Below are 24,942 nucleotides of genomic sequence, written 5' to 3' on the forward strand. Positions count from 1 at the left end.
TTATCTTTGATTTTTGGATGCAAGTCCTAGCTCTATGTCTGCCTTAGCTTTCCTGACAGCCCCCCTACAGGCCCAAGCAGAGGAGGTATACTCCTCTTTGGAGATAGCACCCCCCCTTCCACCAGTTGTACGCTGCCTTTTTGGCAATCAGGCATTCCTGTATATCCTTAGTGAGCCAGGGGGGCTTTCAGGCACTCCTGCCCCCCTTGCTTTTTGTTGGCATTTCCTCTGGTGGGACTGTGCACCTCCTGAATTAAGTGGAGGTCCTGTATCTGGGCCAGGAACCTCCGGGAGTGGTCTGACCTGGCTGACTGTTCCTCCCAGCAGATGTCCGGGTAATTTTAAATCACCCATTACAACGACATCCCTTGTCTTAAGTGCCTCTGCAAGCTGGCCTGAAAATTCCCGGTCCAGCTCCTCCCCTTGGTTGGGGGGTCTGTAGTAGACCCCCACCATTAGATCCCTCTCCCCACGGCCCCCTTGTATCTTGACCCAGAGCATTTCTGCTTGCCCCTCTGACCCCATTTTTCTGGCAAAGGATGTGTATTGCTCCTTGACGTAGAGCGCCACACCCCCACCTTTCCTTCCTTCTCTATCCTGCCTATAGCTGCTAATGCTAACTGCCCAGTTGTGGGATGAATCCCACCAAGTTTCTGTAAGCCCTATTATGTCTGGGTCTGAACTGGCTATTCTGAGGATGAGTTCCTCCTGCTTATTCCCCATACTACGACTATTGGTATATAGGCATTTAAGGCCCTGCCTAGCTGCGTGTGCCACTCCCCGATTTGGGAGACTGTTTGGTCCCCTGTTTCTTACCTGGGCACTCCTTGCATTTGTTACCTGTCTTGCTCGGGTGGTGTCTCCTCGTCTTCCTGCGGCCCCCCTCCCCCGGCAAGGCAAGATCAGCCAACCTGGAAGAGAAGACACGCTTTGCCTTTAGGAGAGAGGTGAAGCCCATCCCACCCCAGCAAGCCCCCCGCCTGAAAGCATGGGTCATTATCAAAGAACCCAAGGCCTGCATGGCAGCACCAACTGCATAAGCACCGGTTAACCTCGCCAATGCAGGCCTCATGTCGCCGTCCCCACCTACTCACTGGAAGAAGAGAGAAGAATACCACTTGCGCCCCCGTCTCCTTAAGCTTGTCCCCCAGAGCCTTGAAATCCTTCATAATGCGGTCAGGGTTGCCCCTGGCCGTGTCATTCGTCCCCATGTGGATGACAACCATAGGGTACTAGTCTGCAGGTCTGATGTAGGCCGGGATCCTCTCCATGATGTCTCTAACTTGAGCCCCAGGCATGAAGCAGACCTCCCACGTCATGGGGCCAGGCCGACAGATGGGACCTTCCACTCCGGAAGGTCTGCAGAGAACAGAAATAGGCATCAGTTTCATCCTCTGCATCCCTGATCCCCCTCAGCCTGCTCACCTCAGCCTGGAGCTCCCTCACCTGCTCCTCCAGGGCCCTAAGTCCTGCACAGGAGGGGCAGGCAAGGGGACCACCAGGCCCCGCCCCCCAGAACCCTACTAAGCCCCCCCCCCCACAGACAGGGGGGTAAGGGGCCACCAACCCTGCCATGTGCTCTGTCTGGGTGGAGGCCTCAGAAGAGCCCATAGCAGGCGGCCGCGCCCAGGCAGGGCCCCTGGCAGCTGTGCTCTGCATCTGCACCATGTCTGCAGATGCGCACATGTTAGTCTTCCAGGATGCTCAAAATGTGTCATTTGTATTACTGTATGTACATTCTCTATTTCTGAGTTGGTAATGTCCTGGTCATTTTATATGTACCGAGCAGTACTGTAGAGTCATTGGTCTCTGCTGGTCTCTACTTTTATAATATGCATAAGTATGGCCAAATACAGACATTCAAAAAGCCCAAGGAAGAACTGATATAACCTACATGGATTTCTGTAAGTGGCCTAGGTTAGACTGGTAGCAAATAGAACACATGTTCACTCTTCGGTAGGGTGGGGAGCACGTAGGCAGGCTGCCTGAACTGGCCAAAGCCTGCGTGTTGGGGGTGCTTCTGCATGCCTCCCAGTGTGCCCTACAGGCTCCCCAGGCTATCAGAGAGTGCCAAGCACAGCTGAGAACCTGGACTACCCCGATCAGCTGCTGGACACAGCCAAGCACACCCTCAACCCCCTGCCCCTCCATACCCTTCCCCCACCCTAGTACTTTGGGACCCTGGAGCTCTGGGCCAAAAAGCCTTGCAGCACTCCAGGCACCTATGGCCCAGGTACCTGTGGGCAATGGCTAAACTGTGGAGGTTACAGAGTTGCCTCCGTGCAGGCCCAGGCCCAGTGCTCTGCCCCCTGCCACTCCAACCCACCAGAGACAAGCTGCCCAGACCAGAACTTGCTGGGGTGCTGGATGCAGGAGGAGGAGGCCATGCTGGGGTCTGGGTGGTAGGGTGCTTGGCTCTGGCCACTGAGATGTCTTGTGGAGGAGCCAGGGTCAGGCTCTGTGGGATTGTGCCTCACTGAGTAGGTAGGAGCCATGTTCAGGCTCTATGTGGCCTTCCTGAGCACAGGGCATGGGGTTCCCTGGCTAGGTGTGCGACCCAAGTCCAGCTCCGTAGGGCTACACCCGAGCATGGGGGTTTTCCTGGGCTCTGTGTCAAGTCTGTATGTACATTGTGGGGTGCTTTGTGACATGGGGACACAACCTAGGGACATGGGTGCCTAGGTCCTGGAGCTCATACAGGGGACACAGACTCCCCTCCCTGCTACCTGCCTGTAGTTGACAGATGGCCAGAGGCAGAGTCAGGGATAGAGAGAGGGTCTGTGCTGGCTCAGGTCTGGGAGAACTTGTGGTGGGACCTGTTGGACATTTGGCTGGAGCAGCTGAGGCTGGGCCAAGTGTTAGTGCACCTCCTGGCGAGGGGGGAAGGCTGCAGGAGGCCACAAAGGAACCTGGGATGCCAGATGGCAGTGATCTAACTTGAATCAATAGGAGATCTGGTACAGAAGTTAAATTTACCGGTCTTATCTAAATCAGCTAGATGTGAATGCACATCAAACTGGGTGTTAGACCACATTCTGCCATTATAGACTGGTCTGTGTGCACTAAACTTCTTTATGGGGTGCACCTATAACATTTTTTGGGCTGATACTGAGGGCTGGTTATTAACGTACCATATCGGCCAATACCAATCCGATTGCCAATATGCAACCTGGCAGCTTGGAGAGCAGTGTTTGGCTGGTAAGTCTGTTGCAGAGAAGGGGCAGTGGGAGGGAAAGACCTTGAGGGGTGCAGATTGAGGCCCCTGCAGTGAAAGACAAGGTGGGGCTGGCATGGACAGGTGCTGCCCACCCCAGAGCAGGGTGGGGCATGGCACGGACCCATGAGCAGCTTATTCGGGGGGGGCAGGGAGAGGGGTGGCACCTGCAGTGCACTCCGGGGGAGGCACGGGAGGCCTGTGTCCCCATATCTCTGGGTGGGGTGAGGGTGGGCTGCTGCTGTACACTTGGGACCGAGGGCAGTGCTGGGCTCTTTCAGCAGTGGGGCTGCAGGTGGGGCGGGCAGCAGTGGCACTGGGAGAAGGAGGCCTATGGGGGGGGGAGGGGGGGTGTTACAGCCACACCAAAGTTCACTGTAGCCCCTCCTCTCCGCACTATCCCACCCGTCCCGAGCGCAGCCCTGGCCAAGCCCCCTTGCCGAGAAGGTCCTGGTGCCACCCCCTGCCCCAAGCATGCAGCAGCAGCCAGCCCTTGCCCTACGCACAGACCTGGGGGGCACAGGCCCCTGTGCCTCCCCCAGGGTGTGTACAGCCGTGAGAGCCACCTAGCTCCCCCCGGCTGCACACATGCACATGACATTTATCAATGACGTTATCGGCCACACCAGCCAAAAAAAGCCGATTGCTGATAATGTCCATTTTCCTTTTATCAGTGCCAATACGATATGGACTGATGTATCGGTGCATCTCTATTGATGGGTATGAGTTTAGATCAGTTTCCAATAACTTAGACCTGTTTATATGTAATAACTGTACTTGGCCTATATGTATATGTTTATATATGCATACATATATGTATGAAGGGAAAGATTGTTAGGATATTTTAACATTTATTGAAATTTTTGTCATAATTATTTCATTGCAAAAATAGTTTCATGTAATATTTTTTATAATGAGATCTATTTTTAGGAAATCTACCAAAATATTTCCCAGAGCTGGTTAACACTTTATGCTCTAGCCTGAAGTCTGGTTCATTAATGGAAAAAAGAAAAAAAAAAAAGTACCACAAAGAAGCATTGAATAGTATTTAAATTTTTCATTCTCAATTTTAAAACAGATGCAAATCAACATTTAAGATTTTACCTGTTCTTGTAGGAAGTAATTTGCATTCAGATTTCAAGCCTGAAACCTTCTTTTCCATAAGTCAGTTATGAACCATGGATGAAGATGTTTGTAGGAAATGCTGGGCCAAGCCTGCCTATAGCGGTGCTGACAAGGCTTGGTATAATAACCATAGTTAGTAATGAGAAACGTAAGACCGATGACACCTACATATGGAGTGTTCTTAATGTTAAAGAACAGATCCAACAAGAGTGATTCCCATTTCCCACCAATTTGCGTTCTGTTAGTGGTTTGTATTCTGTATTCCTTTTCCTCACCGTGGTTAATGTGCAGGGAAGATTGCTTTTTCCTTCTTTAGGTGAGAGCTAATTTTACAGTTCATAGCTAAGTATGATGCTAAACACCAGCTCTACACTGTACTATTTATTTCTTCCATGTATTCTGTGCTTTCAGGTTTTGGCATTAGACCTGAAACACTGGGTACAACTAATAGCTTGCTCTTGTGGAGATGAACAACAGACAGATATGCTATTGGCAGCTGCTGAAATACTTCAAAACATTACACCACTCTTCCTGACCAATGAGAAACTCATCCTTGGTGAGTAAATTTCTTGAATTATGTGCCTAGAACTTTTTAAAGCACAGAATATATAAAAACCTAAGAATACATGATGCTTTTTTATATATGTAATCAATCACCTGATAGGATTAAAATGTATTATTTTGAAAAATTGGAAAGTGTTTCATAGACTCTATTCTCTTCATGATTGGAACAGCTGAATATTCTAATTTATTGAACTACTGTGGAGCAAGAACAATTTAGCTGAAAACTCCTTGGTGTAGCAGGCCCAAATATAAAAATATCTAATAGCTGACTATTTCTGAATAGGGGAAGAAATATGATTAACCCTAGAAATATGGTATAGATTTTTAATAGTGAGGATAATTAACTACTGGGTACTTCACCAAGAAATTCATTAATTTCTCTAATATTTGACAGGTTCAAAACAAAAATTAAATGTCTGTTGGGAAAACAAATGCTCTTGTTCAGCCACACATTATTGGTTTTGAAGCAAATTATTGGTTGTTGGATCCACCTGAAGGCAGTAGCAAACCTCTCACTGATATTGCTTGAACCAGGAATTAGTATAAAAAGACCAGCAAAGTCATGCTTTCCTTTTCTGTCTTATTCATAGAATCATGATAAAGTAGTTGAGAAAGATCTGAGTCCACAAGTTAACATCCCTGATGTTTTTATTTTACCTTTATATTTTATTTTACTGCTAAGTACTGTTTATGAAATGTGAAATATGGAATAGCTAACCTCAAAATAATGCATTTATGGATGGAGGGAAGAGGATTATCTTGCATTGTAAAGTAAGCCATTAACTTGTAATGCCATTTTACCTTCTATGACAGAATTAAAATGGTCTGTTTTGAATAGTGTCTCAGTAGCATGCTATTGGACTGGATCCACTTTTTTTTGTTAGCAAACTGAATGTTAGTATTTCAGACATCTGTAAATAATACTACTGTAAAAAAGTATGCATTAATTATTCAAGACTAAGTTACCATGATAAACCATTTACCTTCCAGCATTCAAGTAATAAGATATCAAGATTATCAACGTTTCAATTTAATGCTGAATTCTCACACGCATGTGTTTTAAAGTTCCTGTCATTACCATGTATTGGTAATGATTAGAGGCCTGGAAAGCATGACTTCTGTGGAAGAGCTGAAAGAGCTAGGATTATTAGGTCTGGAGAAGAAAAGACCTAGGAAGACTTGATAGCAGTCTTCAAGTACTTGAAGAATAATTTTTCTCTGATGGTGTACAGGATGGGATTAGGAGCTAAAGTACAGAAGATTTGGATGGAGGATCAGGAAGAATTTTCTGACTATGAGGGGAATTAAGTATTGGAACTGGTTATCTAGAGAGGTTGTGGAATCTCCATCCCTGGACATTTTCAAGAACAGGTTAGACATACTTGGCTGGGATGATGTCATTGGAGATGATCCTACTTTGAATGGGACTGGACTAGATGACCTCATGAGGTCTCTTCCAGCCCTACTTTCCTATTATCCTATGCAAAAAAACTCTTATTATTGGTATATTTATTTATTACTAATTATGTTTTTGCAAATATAGGAAAAGGCTCTGCTTGATTTAATTGTACTCATACATATTAAGAATTTGCCTGCATTTTTTTATAGTATTATTTCTTGTACTATTAATATGATGGTTCTCAGCTGAGGTACCACAGCACCTTGGGGTGCTGTGAGCCTCCCTCTCTCCCATTCCCCCCCCCCCCGAGGGGTGCTGAGATGCAGTCACAGCTGCCTTGCAGCTAAAACTACCCTGGTGTACATTCTTGCTGCATTAGGACTGTGATCAGCCTAAAGCAGGCAGGAGCTGGCTTGACTGTGGCCCTTTAAGATCCAACCCCATGCTCCTCCCAGAAACAGAGGCAGGACAGAGGAGGTGGGGGGACAGGCCTGAGATGGGAGGCATTTTTCCAGAGTACTGGGATGGCTTCAGCCCTAGATGCATCTATCTCCCACCTGTGCACTCTCCAGGTTGATCCAGAGCAGTGTTTCCCAACCTTTTAAGTACCAAGTACACCATAACTTCTGAAGATTTTAATAAGTACCCCAACAGTCAATTTTCCAGGAGATTTCATATTTACAGACTAATGTGTGCCATATGTTGGAAGAAGGGCTGTGTATATAAGGCCGTGATATGATAGATGTCTGATCTGGTGTGGGTAGGGTTGCCACCTTTTACACCATAGATGCACACTCAAGTATGTACCTGCACTAGAGGTGATGTTGGCCAAAGCTCCCAATGCCATGCAAAGCATGGCACACCAAATTATTACCGGGGAATTTAATTTTTTAATTGCACCAAATTTTTTGCCATGGTTTTGAGAGGAGGAAGGGGCGAGAGAGTGAGGAAAAGAGGGCAAGAGAGACATTGTTGGGGTACCTGCATATCTCCTGCCTGTATCTCGTGTACCCCGAGGGGTACACGTGCCACAGGTTGAGAAACTATGATCCAGATGGGTACACAGAGGAGACCATTCTCCCCAGGTGGGAACCCTCCTGGACAGTAGTGTAACTAGGAGTGGGTAGCAGGGGCACCAGCCCTGGGGATGGGCTTAGTAGAGGCACCAGGATTGTCTCCAACCCCTGAAAAGTCTGTGCCCGCGCAGACCCATTGTGTTGCGCTTAAAGAAGTAGCAACTGATGCATGAACACCCTGCTGCTGCTGCTTTAAGAGCAAGAGCTGGGATGGGCAGACCCATGGTAGCAGCAGTATCTGGGGTGTTTTTTGCAGTTTCGGGTATGGGTAGGACTCCTGTGTGTGCCCCCACCCCTTGCTTGTTATGCCTCTGCTCCTGGAGGTCTGCAAAGGATACCACCAGGGGAGAATGTCCCTTTCCCCCATCTTGCCAACTGCCTACTGCCTTTCCTCAGAAGGGTAGAGGGCAGTCGGTCAATCAGTGGGCTCCCCTATGGCAGACAGCACATAAATTCTTAGCACTAGGAATGAATGCCCGTGCTCTCACTGATTAGCCAAGGCACGTAGTGGTGACAGGTGCAACTATTCTTCATGCCACTACATTCCAGGGCCTTTCTGCCTAGATGTCCAGCAGTAATGCCAACTGTAGTTGCAATTTTTTCAGCTGGGAATTGTTTTTATTTGTTGCTGGCCTGAGCTGGATTTAAGTGAACGCCCTTTAGACGAGTATCTGCATCTTTCCTGTTTTTTTGACCTGATAAGTGTCCTGACTACCATATTTTGTAGTTGCCTTACCCTCTCTATTTACCTGCCCCTGTTCTATTTAACACTTTCTCAAAGCCTACAACTCCTCTTTTGCCCCCTCCTCACTGAAGTAATTTACATTGCCATTTATGCCAATGTAATTTGGCTGCAAGGACATAACGTTTTTAAAATATGCATGCATAGTCATGCAATCTGTATCCTCCTTATCATTTAAGTTTTGGTTCAAATTTAAATAAGAAACTTCCATAATGTGCCTAGTCAATACTTATATCTATGAGGTAGGGAAAAGGTAGTCTCTGGTTCTTACAAGTCTTATTCCTCTGATTCTTACAAGTACAAAGATAGTCTTAGACCATTAATATGAGATTTAATTACCTACGTGGTTATCCAGGCTGGTTGTATTATGTCACTTCTTACTTTGGTTAAACCAAAAACTTTTAGTTTTTGGCTATTGAACTGAATAATATAACGTGCAGTTTAATATGATGTGAAAGGTACGTGGTGGTAGTAGAGTTAACCTGAGTGGACTATGAGGTGGATCAAAAACTGGCTTGATCTTTGGGTTAAAAGGGTAATAATCAATGACTCAATGTGTAGCTGGCAGCCAGTATCAAATGGATTACCCCAGGGGTCGGTCCTGGGACTGGTTGTGTTGAATGTCTTCATCAGCAATCTGGAAGATGGGATGGAGTGCACCCTCAGGAAGTACGCAGATGACACCAAGCTGGGGTGAGTAGTAGATATGCTGGAGCAGTGTTTCTCAATCCGTGGTACACGTACCCCTGAGGGTACACGAGACATGGGTAGCGGGGTATGCAGGTGACACGTTTCGAGTTTGGCCTGCCTCCCCCCACCCAGTGGGTTGGAGGTGTCTTTGTCTGTTCGGGTCAGAAGTTCTGGCTGCCACCCCTCCCGCCATGTCCGGAGCGCCAGCACTTTCACTCCCTTGCATCATTGTGCCTGGGGACAGGGAGGGAGGCTCCGAGCCGGCTGCTTTGGTCCTCAAGGAAAAAGTAGGACTCAGCTCGCGGTGACGAAACTGAAAGTGCCACAGTGGGACTTCCGGTTTTGCTTTTGCTGCGTCAGTCAGCAGGGGGTACATAAGGTACCGATGGTTGAGAACCACTGCGCTGGAGGGTAGGGCTAGGATTCAGAGATACCTAGACAAATTGAAAATTGGACCAAAAGAAGTCTCATGAAGTTCAGTAAGGACAAATGCAAAGTCTAGCACTTAGGATGGAACCATACCATGTCCAAGTACAGGCTGGGGGCTGACTGGCTAGGTAGCAGCTCTGCAGAAAAGAACCTGGGGGTTACAGAGGACAATAAGCTGAATATGAGCCAACCCTATTCCCTGGTTGCCAATAAGAGTAACAGCATACTAGACTGTATTAGTAGGGGCATTGCTAGTAGTTTGAGAAAACTGATTCTTCCTCCCAGTGGTGAGGCCACATCTGGAGTACTGTATCCAGTTTTGAGCCCCCCACTACAGAAAGGATGTGGACGAATTGGAGAAAGTCCAGCAGAGGGCAACAAAAATGGTGAGAGGGCTGCGGCACATGACTTACGAGGAGAGCCTGAGGGAACTAGGCTTATTTAATCTATAGAAGAGAAGACTGAGAAGGGATTTAATAGCAGCCTTCAACTACCTGAGAAGCAGTTTCAAAGAGGATGGTCTACACTGTTCTCACTAGTGGCAGATGACAGAACAAGGAGCAATGGTCTCAAGTTGCAACAAAGGAAGTTTAGGTTAGATATTAGGGAAAACTTTCTCACTAGAAGGGTAGTAAAACACTGGAACAGGCTTCCCAGAGAAGTTTTGGAATCTCCATCCTTGGTGGTTTTTAAGACCCAGCTAGGCAATGCCTTTGCTAGGATGATGCAGTTGGATTGCCCTGCTTTGAGCAGGGGGTTGGACATGATGACCTCCTGAGGTCCTTTCCAACCCTAATTTTCTATAAATCTAAGATAATCAAACAATAAACAAACTTACTCAACCCATTAAGAACATATGTAAATTGTATGTTTAACATATATGTGGTAACATTTGGAAATGTTGGGAACTTAGCTTGGTGTAATACCAACTGTATATTGTACTCTTTAGACACCAAGGTAAATTATTCTTGAAAGCCAGTGAGAATGGATATTAATATATTTACTATTAAATATATAAAATAGACATATCTTCTGAGATGTCGTAAGAATCATAAATCAGTCAGTAAACCATTTGATCTGATATGTGTCTTTTTGTGGTAACAGTAACATTTAACTAAGCTAAGCCTATGCCATTCCTTTAGTATCAGGAGAATATACCACATGAATTTTGTGTGTTTGGCCCTGCCTTATAGTATCTGGAAGACTTGACTCTTGGAACCAAAAATCTAGAACTTATAAATAGGACAGGTGCTACCATTCCTGTCCAGTGCTGGATGTCAAGAGTTTTTTAAATGACCAGTACAGGACTTTTGAGCTTTTTATCCCTTTCCATGATTGAATTAGAACAAAGCTGGCAGTGATCAAAATTTTCTTATTTAATGTCTTCTGAGGTCCTGTGTGACAAGAGATGGTAATTCCAGTCCTTTTCGGATGATTCTGAATAGACCTTCAAAACTAACAAAATTGGCATTAATTGGCACCCTTGTTGAATAAAAAATTCAGGCTAAGTACAGATGTTATACTTACAGTGTGTTAAGCATGCAGAAAGTGCATTATGGCTGTGACAGAGCAGATGTTCACAGCACATAAAGTACTTTAAAAATGGTGGACCCCACTCTAATTTAACCCTTGATGGATGTGGTATAAGACTACAGTGCTTTAGGTTAGAGTGCTTTATCAAATGTCTATACCACACCTCATTACGAGTCAAGGTAGGTCACATTCCCTAGGCATCCCAGGGGCCCCTTGCTGGGCAGCTTGCTAGCCTTGGCTAGTGCTCATCTGCTTCAGGTGAGCACTGGCCCAGCCTTACCCCTTGGCTGTCATAAAAAGAAGCTAGAACAGCTCTGTCTCCTCTCTGCACAGCTGGGCAGGAGATGGGGGAATGGTGCCCCTGTGCCATGCAGGTCCTCCCTAGATTTCTGGGTCAGGTCTTGGAGGTGGGGAAGGGGGGGCTGGACCAGGTCCACAGGGCAGCAGGTTCCCTTGCCCCACTCCCAGTTCCCAGTACAGTGAACAGTGGGGCCCAACATCCCCATGCTAGGGCTCCTGATTGCAGCTGTCAAGAGTCTGCAGGGGGAAGGGAGCCCCCATGCCATGCAGGTCCTCCCCAAAATTGCTGGGTTGGGCTGGGTCAGCATGGCAGAGGAGCTGTACCCCTGCCCCAGCCTCTTGATAGCTGCAGCACGGGGCTGCCGAGCTGGGCTTTCACCTTGCTGGGAACTGGGGTTGGGGGAAGGGAGCCCCTCTACCGTGTGGACCTGGCCTAGCTCCCCCAAAACCTGTCCCAGCCATCTGGGGGGCGTTACGTGGCACATGGTCTCCCTCCCCCACTCCCTTTTCCATCCAGCTGCTGCTGGCATGTGACAGCACCCCCAAACTGCTAGCCTTGGTCAGTGCAGTCAGGCACTGAGCCCCCTCCACCAAACAACACGTATCTGTTCGGTTGGTTCTGGTCTAACTTACAGCACTTTAAGTCAAGCACGATGGAGCGCTTCCACTAGGGGCTTTTTAATGCCTGTACTTAGCCTCAAGTACTAACCTTTCTCCCCAAAGAGTGAGTGAGCCCAAACAGGCCAGAGCTCACAGAGGCAGGACAGTTCATGCAGCACATTTTCTGGAGCTATCACGCTGGCACTTTTCACAATTGCTGACTCTGTTGTGTACAAAAATTATACCAAATACAGGGCCTGCTTTTGAAATCAGTTACACTGGTCTAAATTAGGAATCCGTTGTATTCAGGTTTCAGCCCACAAATTGTTGCTCCATAAATGATACCCATAGATAGACTCTACACACAAAAATCATTACTTACGTGAAGGACTTACTGGGCCCCTGCATATCAACAGCACTTCTACTACTGTCTGGCAAGAAGAATGCAAACTTCAGAAAGTTCAAAGTACTCATTTCTTAGCAAAGCTCTGACGATGATGCTGAAGGTGGTTCTTCCTCAGCAATTGAACACTGAACCCTATTGCAGAGTAAAGCTACCAGGCGGAGACTAAAGAGGAGGAGAACAAAGATGTGTGGCTGCCTGAATGTGTATTTTGCAACAGATGGCATTTTGACTGTATTCTCATTCAGCCTTCCCATTTTGAATATTTTATTACATGTATGGTATGTTTACATGAGGAAGTACATATTTCCATAACTGTTCTGATTTGCTGTGTGAGGAGCAAAAATCTAAATTCTTTCCCTCTTCGTAAATGTTCAGGTCTTTCCGATACGCTGACCATGTGGAAATGCGTGGTTCTCCTGTTGCAGAGTGAAGAGCTGATAGTAAGGAATGCAGCTGCTGAAGTTATACGGGTGGCCCAGTCTCAAGAAACTATCTGTAAAAAAAGAGGTACTATTTTTTCTGTTACTGTAGACATTGCTGATTCTTCCTTTTTGGGTGAAACAGTAGTGCTTTAATGCTTTTTAATTGCAAACTGACTCATATTTCTTACAGCCACTTAACTGTGGAATATGAGTAAATCATGTAGTAATAATGCTCACGCACATTTTTTTTTTTTTTTTTTTTTTACTCTTTTTGGTGAAATTTTCTTTTGTGTGGGAATTTAGAAAAAACAACTACTTTATTTATTTAGCTGATGAGGTATGATGAATCAGACCAGATCTGCTAAGCCTAGCAATTTTGGAAATGCTAGAGATCTGAGATCTGAACTTATATTAAATTGCAACTGGAGGTAAAAGCCAGTTAGCTCCCAGGGCAGTGGGGAAAGAGATGGGAAACAGTATTCCTGGGTTTTCTGCCTGACTCCCCCTGGGAACTTGAAAAGTCCTTTAACTTAGTCTTGCTACATTAGTTTACTCATCTGTATTAATATATATCCCCACAGGAATGTTGATAAGCTTATTTGATGACTGCACTTTACTTTTTCTTACTCTGGCACATGCAAATTCATATTAATTTGCATAATACAGCCTCTCTGGCCATGCATATCAATCTGTGTTTTGTTTTGTCTGTCTGCTAGTATTTTAAGTTCTTTGAGTACAGGTCGGTGTCTTCCTCCATGTCTTGTACAATGCCAATACCTCTAATGTCAGCCATTAAAGGTAATTATCCACATTAGTATGAAGTTAGGCAGAAGGTAGGGCAGGCTACTGGTACTTTAGAGACTAACTGGTTCAGAAAGGAATAAGCTTTTTTATGCAATAACCCACTTTACAATGCCTCTCTGATACATTCATTCTAGAAGCATTTGAATGAAAAAAAATATGTGCAGCTTTTTTTCTTTTCCCTCCTACTATATGTTCAGACTGAGGGGTGAAGCAGGGTGACTTCAGATCAGTGGTTGTCAAGCGGGGGTATGCATACCCCTAGGGGTACTTAAAAAGGTCACTGGGGATACACAGAACTCTGTGTGCATGTGCGCAGCCAAAGCACAGCACACAGGCAGCCAGGAGCACAGCCCGGCCACATGGAGAGCAGTTGGGTCCAGCTGGTAAGTTCATTGTGGGAGAGGGAGTAGGGCTGGGACTGGGGCAGGGGCAAGGGCTGCTCAGCTGAGGCACAGCATGGGACTGAGCCATGGGGAGCCGGCTCCTGATGCTACGCACAGCCTGGGAGGGAAGGGGGGGGTGGGCTCGTGCCCCTGGATCTGGGGTGGGCTGGGGCCAGGGCCACGCCAGGCTCTTCTCAGCAGGCGCTGGGCTGAGCCAGGCTGTGCTTGGGGCAGGCAGTGGTGCTGGGAAGGCAACTGGGGGGGGGGCACTACAGCAAATTTCTGGAGTGGCTGCAGCCCCTGCTCCCATAGGCCCCTGTGGTGAGAGAGGGAGGGGGGCTGGCGCTGGAGCAGGGGCAGGTGCTGCACAGCCAGGCAGTGTGGGACAGAGCCATAAGGAGCTTGTTCAGGGGGTGCGGTGGGGGTGCATGTGCCCCGGCAGGGCATGGGGAGGGTAAATGCAGGGTCCGGTAGGCTGCAGGTTGGTCAGGCTGGGGCCTGGGCAGCGCTAGGCTATTTCCAGCCGGGGCTGAACCACGGTGTGCTGGGAAGGGAGGGTTGGGGGAACTACAGTGAATTTTGGGGTGGTTGCAGCCCCTCCCATAGCCCCCTCTCAGCGCTGCTGCCTACCTTGAGCACAGCCCGGCCCAGTCCCTGCTGGGAAGAGCCCAGCACCCCAGCCTGCAGCAGCAGCCTGCCTGCCCTCTGCACACAGATCTGGGGGCATATGCAGCAGGGAGAGCCACCCCTCCCATCTCCACGCCTCTTGAATGATCTGCTTGCAGCTCTGTCCCATGCCCCACTCCAGCTGAGCAACACCTGCCCCTGCCCCACTCCCTTACCGCAGGGCCTCAATCTGTCCCCCTCCTTCCCCCCCCTAAAAACAAGAAAAAATATAAAGGGGTACAGGAGGTGAAACTGTGAGACAGAAGGGGTACATTTGTTAAAAAGGGTTGAAAACCCTTGCTTTCGATGGTAAAGGACAAATATTCTTTTTGAGTCATATATTGAAGTAAATTTACAGGGAATTGATAATCTTCCCATTTTATTTTAAATCTAAAGTAATGCAATTTTGGTTAAAGTGTGGGTCTTGTTTATTGTCATTACTTGCCTTATGAGATCCTGTGATGGCCTTCTTATGGTAATTTCAAAATGAAATATGCCCACTTTCTGAATAAAAAGGGTTTTTTTCTTCCATGTGCCAGCCTTGCCAATGGACTTTTCAAGGTTAAAATCAGTCTAGGTCCGTTCTTTCTTATGCTTTGTTACAAGCAGGTGCTTACTTAACATCTCTGCATACCTATATGCCTTCAGTAGTAGTGCTTTAATAAAGTGTCACGGATAGGATACACTTTCCAGCTATTTATTAAATAGGAATTTAATAAACTCTTTTCCTGATGAAACAAAAACCATCTTTTGGCTGGGTTATCTCTATAGGGAAAGCAAACAAAAAGCAGTAACATTTTGTTGTCATTACAATAAATGAACGTGACTCTGAATATCTTCAGGGAGCAGTCCTGTTTAGTAAGCAGGTGATATTTCATGTCACTTTTCAGAGTAGAGCTACATTTTATGTGTATAGAAATGGGAATAATAACACCAGTTTTATTTTCAGGTTTTCTGCCTAAACTGGTAAATTAAAATCTGGCTTAGTTGTTAGGCACACTGAGGATCTTCCTGTCAGTCCTGTCATTACTTAATGCCTGAGTTTGCTCTCATTGAATCAACATGTGTTGTCTGTGGGTAGCAGAAGCTTCTGTTTCTGAAAAAAATTATTCATTTCTCCCCCTGGCTCTAGTTCATATTTTCATCATGGGTTTATCTTTATTTTCTCTGTTTTCTGTATTCTGTCTTCTCACCTCTCCCTTCCCCTACTCTTTTTTTGATACATCATCTCGTTTGGTTTTCACCAGGTCTGGTAATCTGGAGACAGAGAAAAAAGTAGAGCATTGTGGGAATGAATTTGGAGAGTGCAGGGCAGCAGGTAGAATGCTTTAGACATAAAGCAAGAAGTACATAGGATTCAGCTTGGCATCCCTGTCTCTCTGACCCCTTCATGGTAACAGGGCATACAGAGATACAGGGTTCTGATCTGGCATCACAACACCCCCCTAAACTAGCAATCAAAACATTTAACTGAGCTCATGTCTTAGCTTTAACTATGTTTCAATATTATTTCACCAAACTTGCATAGTATTTCTTACATTGTCTTAACTGGCTTTATTTTTATGACACTGTATCTTATGATGGGAATGAAAATATTGTAGTCCAGTATTGTATCTTATGATGGGAATGAAAATATTGTAGTCCAGTAATGGAGTCCAGAATAAGAAATAGATGGCTAGCATTCTGCCTGTTCATATTCTGTATTTCTCTCTGTTGCTCTATACAGTGACCTCTAGCTCATGTGAGAGATCTGGAGCTTCTTGCATACCCTTCTGAAAAAAACAAGCATGTATCCTAGTAGCTGTTGTCCTTCCATATATACTGCCTCGTAGAGATGGATATAACTGCACTGTTGCTTGACTCTTCCAAGGCTTGTGAAAAGGATAGGTGGTAGTATTTTGTCAGTAGAGGCTTGGATGGAAAGGATGCCAACAGGGCATTTCATTCGTACACTATCATGGCTACACGCCGTGGTTTTACAAAATCTATTAAACTACAGTTATTGTTTAATTTTTTCAGGTAGCATAAACACATATTTGGTGCTGGCCAAGCCAAGCATCTGCCAGGAGCCCTTTCTTTATGAACAGTGATCATGCCAGCATTTTCCCTCATACCTGCTCTGCTTTTGCTTCTTGGAAAATGCTGACATTTGACTAGCATGCAAAAAGGCAGGACTGCAGCCCCCCTCAACAGGAGACCTGTAGTGTGAGTAAGAGAGACAGCTCCTTTAGTGTTGGATTCATGCAGTAGATCCAAAAGTGGACTTCCATTGCACACTGACTGCTCCTGTAATTTTACATAAGGTTCAAGCTGGTCTTGATTCCCTGCCCCCACTATAAGGACTACAAAAGGATAATAACTGTCTTTTTAGCTAATTTAGATCTAGTCTAGATTTTATTCTGCTTCAGATTACTAAAGTTTGAGTCTGGATATCAGTAGTAAACATGAGGCTTGCTTTCTTGCTTACTTATGGTGACTTCACCGGGTTTTCCTCTGTGCTGCCAATGTATGGGTAACCCTACAGATGTGAGCTTGCTTAGGCCAGCAGCATCCTTTATAGTTTGTATAGTGTGGTTGTAAGTAGTATAAGCAGAGGTAAATGATCCTACCATGTATACATGGTTTAATTCCCAATAAAAGTTATTACCACGTCCAGCCAGTTCTTTGGGCTACTTGAAGAGAAACTGTGACAAGGGACAGAAGTTACCTATAAACTGGTATATGTGATCTGGAACTGGTCTAAACCTGTAACAGAACAGAAGTTTATTGTACATAGACTGGTTTCAAAATGGCAGAATCTGGTTTAAAATAGACCTGGATGGATTTAATATCAGATTGAATCACTTTAGGTTATACTGGTCTATTGAATCTCTGTTTCAGATCCCCTCCTGAAGCAAGTTAGGTCGCAGTCCCCTGGCCTCGCAGGATGTATTGTGGCCCCATGTTATCCCCACTTCTCAGGGTGTGTTTGCTTCCACCCCAGCTCCTCTGCTTCAGCTGAGCCAGGCAGCCCCAACCCTGGGCTGTCATACAGCTGAGACAGCAAAGCCTTAGAAACCTGGGTAGATTAGATCAATTAAGCCTTGGGCTTTTTGACTGTCTGTACTTAGCCAATGTATTAGGATGTTTTCTAGCAAATGCAGCACCCTGCTTCACCAGCCAGCTAATCCATGAAGCTGCAGACCTAAATCAGTTGAAGACAGCAGTGGTTTTGAAGAGGGGGAGGGAAGATAATAAAGATAGTAGAAACCTGTCATTACCAAAATGATAACAATGTGTAATAAAATTTTTGCCCTCTTGTGGATTGGAAGGAGAGCTTAGAAGACCAAATATTCTGAGAGTGTTAGTGGTAAAAAAAAGAAAACAAAACCTTAATTTACAGAATAGAATAAGAAAATACACTTGATCTGAGCCTTCAAGAGGCCAAGAAGCTATGTTGATTCAGTCTCAGTAGGCTGAAATCCATTTTTATTGTTTTACAAAGTTGTTGAGTTTAATTGTATTGCCAAAAATATTGATTCTGATACAGTTGCCACTTTTTGTGAGCAAGTTGTGCTATGCGGAAACCCAGCTGTATAACGAGACCAAGATTAATTATTGTTTTGTTTGCCTAGCATGGCAGTTTGTCAAGTAGTTAAGGTCTCACTAATGACCTCCACAATATGAAACCAGTCTGTGACTAAAGTTTATTGTATGTATACTGACTTTGTTATTGCTTCCTCAAGCATTGAAGTGTAAACTTCTGTGGGATTGTTTTATTCTTGTTAGTGTGAGGGAGGGCACAGGAAGTATTGTATTCAGTGTAAATGTAGAATAGTTTCTTTGAAATCTAATTAAATTAGTGACCCATGCCTGTGTAAAGTCTAGACCCATTCACAGCAATATTGCCTAACCCCAGAGGTTCCTCCTTACCAAAAGAAGATCAGTTAAATCAAGGAGAAGAGACTTTTCTTTCTTTACTCCTTTATTGAATATCATGAGATGTTCCAGTAATTCAATGCTAGAATGAACCTGGTATCCACTGTCATATCATTTTCAGCTTGGCTTTGTTGTTTACAAAGGAAGAAACATTGTCGTGAGTAAGGCTGTGGGCTTGCTATACTAGAAGAGTTTTACCTGTTTCAATAAGTTATTTTTCATTCCAGTTAAACCAGTGAAATTGTGTAGAGTAGATACCTTTAAACTGTTTAATCCCTTGTGTTAGTAAATTACCAAATTAGTTTCTGATTGATTTGAATGGCTTAAGGCTGATTGAAACATGCATCCATTAGGAACCAGCACCAGTTTAAGTGATTTAAAATGGACTTCATTAAATTGGGGTCGACCAGCAGTTAGAGCTGCACCCTGGGATCCATGTTTCAAAAACACCTAACTGATTTAGGAGCCTGTGTCAATTCTTTGAAGCACTTAGAGCAGTGGTCACTAACCAGTGGATCTTGATCTACCAGTAGATCTTGGAGCCTCTTGGAGTTGATCTGAGGCTGCAGTGGGAGGATGAGTGCCCGGGTGCATGCATGCACGTGCCTCACCCCCAGCCCATCAGGTCAGCGCATGAGGAGGGAAGGGGTGGGAACAGACTTACCTGCTGGGGAGGCACACCCTCAAATAATTTTTTCTCCCTCTGCCTTGATCTGCTTCCTTCTTCCCTACCCACAGACTTACCTGCTAGGTGGGGGGGCAGGTGGCAGCACATGGTGGATCTTGAGTGGCTTTTAAATCCAAAGGTGATCTCCTACTTAGAAAGGTTGGAGACCACAGACTTAGTGGAAGAGCACTGCAGCATAGTGTGGAGACCGTGAGGTAGACAAGGTTCTTTGGGTAAATCTGATTATTTTTTATTATACCAACTAAACTAATTGGAAAACTTCTTTCTATTATTGTCTTTTATTAGACCACCTAAACTAGCTGGAAATAATTTTTCCAGCTAGTTTAGGTAGTGTAATAAAAGATAGCAGATTTACTCAAAGAACCTTGTCTGGCTCTGTCCTTAGACCAACACGGCTACAACCTATACCCCTGAAACCATGAGGCGGCTTTAATGCAGCAACACAGAGCTCAACAGGGGCTCATTTACCTTGGCAAGAAGGACAGGCGTTCCAGGTAGAGCTCCTCTACCCTGTCATATGTGTGCCAAGAACCAGGTTCAATTAACTCACACGGAGCTGTGTTGTTATGAGTAGACTGCTTCTGGTACCTGAATTAGCTCATTTAAAGTTAGCTTGCGTATATCTGCTCACTGCAGTAGACTGTTGGTGTCAGTAGTATAACTGGTATGGGCGAGCAGGGCATGCACCCTGGTCGTTGACTTGGGGTGAGGAGCTGTACCTCCCATGGCAAAAATCCTGAGGAGGGTAGACACCATTCTTCTTGATGCCTCCTCCACATATATGACTGGGCATGAGGCTGTGTCTGGCTTTTGTGACTGGGCTGTGCCAACCACAGCAAAGACTCCTGGGGTGGGGAGGGGGCCATTCTGGTACCCCCTGCTGCAGCTGGGATGCAGTGAGCTTCTCAGCTGCAGCAGCAGTTACTATGGTGCAGAGAGACCTAGGGCAGGTTAGACACCTTCCCCACTGCCCACCTCCCCTTCCCCCTGCTCTCAGGTGGTCAACACTGTGTCAAGGGCACTGACAAAGCTTATTCTGCTTCAGCCTGGTACAGTCTGCAGTTTAGGTGTATCCCAAGTCTGCTTAATAGTCACTATTCCCAAATGCCTCCATTATTTAAAAAAAAAAAAAGGTTTGAACTACAAGTTCCTTGTAATAATTTGCTCTGCTGTCCATTCATTCAGACTCATTTTTCTTAATGTTAGCCTGCAGTTCTCACTTCTCCAAGTTGAGAGTGAAAAGACATGCCAGTCATGCACATGCCAGAGGCCTCCATTACAACAGAATGCGATTCAAAGCTCTCTTTCTCCTGACTTCAGGGCTGTTTCCTTGCTACTTTGTGCTCTTTCTCACTGTGCTATAAAAGCAAGCTTATCACTAAAAGTGACTAATAGCCCAGTCTCTGAGGTACCAACATAGCCTCCAGGAAAGGGGTATTAGTTACACTGGTACTACTGAAGAGCGGAGTAGAGGAGTCAGGGAAATGGCATGGATGAAGTAAATCTGAAAAGCTGAGCTGTAGTGAGAAAGACATGTTGCCTCTTGCCATTTTACACAGCTCTTGCTCCCACACAAGCTGTTTCAGTTTTTGTCTTTGTCATGCTGACAAGTGAGAAAAAATGGACCCTCGGAGGGCTGAAGAGTATTGTGGCTAATGTTTGTACAGTGTTTCGTAATGTAAAGCACTATGGAAAATGTTGCTTCTCATTTCTAGGAGCCAGTGCCTCAGAACTAGAGTAAGGAGACAGATTTGAGGGCACCTTTTCTCCATAGAGGCCTGGCAGCAGTAGCTGGTACAGGCAAGAGATGAGCCAAGGAGGAATTCAGAGCCATTCCCATCCCATGTGCCCAATGCAGAATTCATATGTACTTAGGAGTCTATTTAAAGTTAGGTACAGGAAGGATAAAGAGTGGGTATGTAAATGGCTGGCAGGACAGCACCTCTATATTCTTACCGCTCTGTGTTGATTTAAACTATCAGACTTTTCACCCAGGAAACAATATTTTAATTAAATTACTTGATGATAGTATTAGACATGTTGTCCTTCCATTGAATCGGGGCATTTTGAAGCAATGAGTTTTTCTTTCCTGCTTTTATACGTTCTTTGCCAGAAAACTCGCACTCATAGGGAAAGAGGGATATGGGCTGATTGCCTCATTGTGTACCTGTCCCTGAGGAGAAACCCAGAGTCCACAGATATGTTTGAGTCCTGCTAATGGCTAATTCACTTCACTGTAGTGATTACTGAGCAACAGAAAGTGCTGCTCTACTCATCAGATTTGGGTACCGTTACCTCCCTATCTATAATTGGAGATCCTTGTACAACATCAGTATTAATATCATCCCTGTAATTTATTAATGTATTTACTTCTGGCTTGTTAATAGTTCAGCTGTAACTTATTGCATGAGACTAAAAACATGCATGCTTATATATTACTGGACTATGAACAACTCTTACTTTGTATGCAGTGATTAGGACATGTAGATATACCAGGGGGAGGGGACAGGGAAGTGGGGCAAAAAATAGGAGAAAATCCTATTTTCAACCAAATCAGAGTGAAAAAAATCACACCTCAAAGTCCTGTCTAGGAGCTAAGTATTTTTGAAGACTTTTCATGCTTGTGAAGTACCTTCTCTGCCTGTGAGTTCCTGAAGTGCTGCAGAGGTCACAAAGTGATTCATTTGATAGGACATATATAAGAGGACACTGAAGCAGCTGAAGATTTTTGCTTAGTAGGGAGGCAACAAAGAGGGGACATAACTGTGAATATCAGAAGGTAGCAAAGACACAAGCACATGGCAAAAGTCAGAAAACCTTCACAATGGTGCAGCCTCTTGAAAATACAGTGATTCCGTTTTCACTGGTAATAAATCTAGAATGGACATTTAAATATGACATTAAATTAAATATGACCTTGATTCAAAAGTGAGCATGTAAAAAAAAAAACCAAAAAAACAAAAAACAGTTTCTGTTTAGGATTTTGCAGTATTTCTGACTCCAAAATGCTGCTCACCTTTGCAAATTCTGTTGGAAAGGTAGAAGAAAAAGGTTAAGGGTCAGTGGGAAGAGCTGGAGCTGAATATAATAAAGCATGTAGTGGAGGTGAGGACTGCAGGAAAATGAAGAAAGAATCAAGACTAAAATATAATAATATTAAAAAGAAAAGGAGAAGAAAAAAACCTGAAATGTAAATGTTCCTTCACCTTCTCTTATGTATCCTACATTAATGTAAAGTTTTTGATACTCACACACCCTTGCAGGATCTACTTAACCACTTGAAAGAGCGATAGTGAGTAATGAAGTCTGTATAATGTTGAGATTACACAGTGGTGGTCTGGCATTTATCATTGCCACTGCAGGTGATGTCAGCAAATCATGGGTAGCTGGTGTGATCTCAAAACTTCCACAGCAAATGTCCTCTACTACTGATTCAGGACAAGTGGCTGAAATTTAAATCGTCTCCAGTTGTTAGTAAAACAGATAAGATTTTTCAGCTGAACCTACAACAACACACTACCTTTTGGTTAACTAGTTTCAAATGCTGTGATTTGAGTAATTTAGTCTGGGCATTGCTCACATGTCTGGGCATTGCTTGTAGTTCCTTATCAGGATTTACATTCTGTATCTTCCAGTCTTAAACCCAGACCATTTTGATGTTGTTTATTTATATTAGAGCAGTGCCTAAAGGCCTTGAATAACATCATGGTCCATTGTGCTAGGTCAGGGGTGTCAAAGATACAGCCGGTGGAGTCCTGTCATTTGGCCCATGGTGTTGCTTGTGGGTCTTAGATCAGCCCCACACACCACATGCAGTACATGCTGGCCCCAGCCTCTGACCTCTTGTACTATACATGTAGCATGTAGCTTATTTGGCACAAGCTGCACATGGTGCGCAGGGCTGGAGCCATTACACAGCACATGGGGCTGATCCAAGGTGTATTCTGCCAATGGCATTTGCACCAGACTGGCCTCATTGTGCTGGATCCACCCCAGGTGCAGTATGAGCCCTGGACTGGCCTCATGTGCCACATGCTGCACAGGGCTAAGGCTGGCATGTGCTATACATGGTGCACAGGACTGGTCTGTAGTGGGCTGCATGTGGCCCATAGGGCTAGTCTGGGGCACGTGTTGCATGTGGCATCTGTGCCAGAGGCCCTGCACACTGGATCCAAGTCATTCTGCCACATCCAGGGTGCAGGGCCAGTCCAACGTGGGTGCCTGCCCTGGGGACAGCATCTGCATGCAGTGCGTGAGCCTGGAGCCAATGCATATACTGCAGACAGCACACTACTCTAATCCAGGGTGCATGCTGCATGTACACTGGCCTGGCCCTGCACATTGGGATCCAGACCAGCCCTGCACACCTTATCCAGCCTGTGGGGCTAGACAAGTTTGACACCTCTGTGCTGGCAGTTACAGACACAAGCAGCCCCTGCCTCAGAGACAGTACCCGCTTACCTCTCTACTTGAAACAAGCATGAGAAGTGATTTTAAATGGAGTAGGAAGAAGAATGGGGGAAAGACAAGGTTAACATGGATAAGATGATGTGGTCAGTTAGGGTAACTGGTGCACAGCTCCATATAAAGCTGGGTAGAATGGATGAGGCACTCTTGTGTTCCAGGTGTGCTGCAGGTACTCTTAGCTTTGGGAAGTGTATCCGGTGGCATGTTGGGATGCCCCATGGAGCTATGAGCATTCAAAAGTATTTTTTACAATATTCAAAATCGGTTTCATAAAACCAAGAAAATACATTTCAGATCTCCTCATTATTGTCCAATGATGCATATTTTTATTGTTATTTGTAGATATTTGGTATAATAACAATTCTCAAATTATAGCTTAATTTGGTTGGTAGTAAAAGTCTTTAACAAATAGTTTTCTCCCAGTTGCCAGGAGTTTGTAGTAAATAGTTTTTTTAAAACCAAACCTCAACAGAGTTTTGAATAGGCAAAACAAACAAACAAACTAGGCAGCTTCTTCCTTATCAGCTGGTAAGGAGGATGAGAATAACAGTGGTAAGAATATGTGGTTATAAAGAACACTGATGAGCACAATATGTACATTTCAAGTCTTTTATGACAGCTGTAAATGAGAGATACTAATAATATCATTTTCATATGATTCATGAACTCACCCTATAACCAAGCCAATTCATTGCTGCTCTCTCCAGTTTTATGCTGGCATGGATCCATTGATACAAATAGCACAAAACTGGAAAAGGAATCAGACCTCCCAACTTTAAGAAATAATGTGTGGCAGATGACGACAAACTCTTATATTGAATTCATGCAAACTCTTTTGGGATGTATCAGTAGTAAAGATCAGACATAATGGATTATCTTTAGTTGACCTAAATAAATCTAGAGCTAGTGCTGAAGCCTCACTTTGAGGCTCCATGATATCACTGTAAATTCCAGAGGGTTATTTCTGGGGTACAAAAACAACTCAAGTTATTGAGCATACCTTATAGGAGGACATTGAAGCCGCTGGAGATTTTTAGCTTAACAGAGAGGGGACATGAATGTCTATGAATACTAGAAGGAAACAAAGATACTGTGTTGTCTTACCCTACCAGAAGAAGTGGTGGGGGCACCATCATTTTGAACTACTGATCAGATGCATTTTAAAACAAGCTAGAGTGGACAACAGCCCCAGCCTAGTAATTGAAAAAATAGGAAGCCATCTCTAGGACTTGGGTCTGGATGAGTAAAGTATTAGTACCTGTATTAGCACATATAGCTAGCTATTTCAGAGCACTTCCCATTACTTTTATTAGCATAATGGCAAATGACATGTCTCCAAAGGTAATTCTCGTCATGAATGGTTAGAGTCAAACTGACAATTTCTGCTGATAACAGTAATGCATCTGTATTTGCCCAGTGATGTTTTTTAATTACAGCGTGGAGGACTCACCGTTGCAGTCTTGACTGTCATTGATGCAAGTAGGATGATGAGTATATATACAGTGGCAGTCATACA

The 24,942-nt window shown here is 44.9% G+C and overlaps 1 protein-coding gene and 1 long non-coding RNA gene across 5 annotated transcripts in view; one reads left to right on the forward strand and one right to left on the reverse strand.

Moving 5' to 3' along the window:
• The window catches only part of THADA (THADA, armadillo repeat containing), a 291,659-nt gene that overhangs the window by 236,161 nt on the left and 30,556 nt on the right, over positions 1-24,942 (forward strand). For 3 of the 4 annotated variants that reach the window (XM_019549394.1, XM_019549396.1, XM_019549397.1), the window contains exons 36-37: positions 4,751-4,895; positions 12,454-12,585. In XM_019549394.1, coding sequence (XP_019404939.1) covers positions 4,751-4,895; positions 12,454-12,585 — 277 coding nt within the window. Of the gene's footprint in view, positions 1-4,750; positions 4,896-12,453; positions 12,600-19,286; positions 19,292-24,942 lie in introns of all 4 variants that reach the window. The other variant, XM_019549398.1, reaches the window with a different exon arrangement.
• LOC109319662 lies at positions 12,332-15,615 on the reverse strand. The gene is made up of 2 exons (XR_002103577.1): positions 15,547-15,615; positions 12,332-12,571 (listed from the first exon to the last, which is right to left on the reverse strand). It is a non-coding gene; the product is annotated as an uncharacterized LOC109319662 (long non-coding RNA).

This window comes from Crocodylus porosus, unplaced genomic scaffold (assembly GCF_001723895.1).
Source record: "Crocodylus porosus isolate Cpor-Errol unplaced genomic scaffold, CroPor_comp1, whole genome shotgun sequence".
NCBI lineage: Eukaryota > Metazoa > Chordata > Crocodylia > Crocodylidae > Crocodylus > Crocodylus porosus.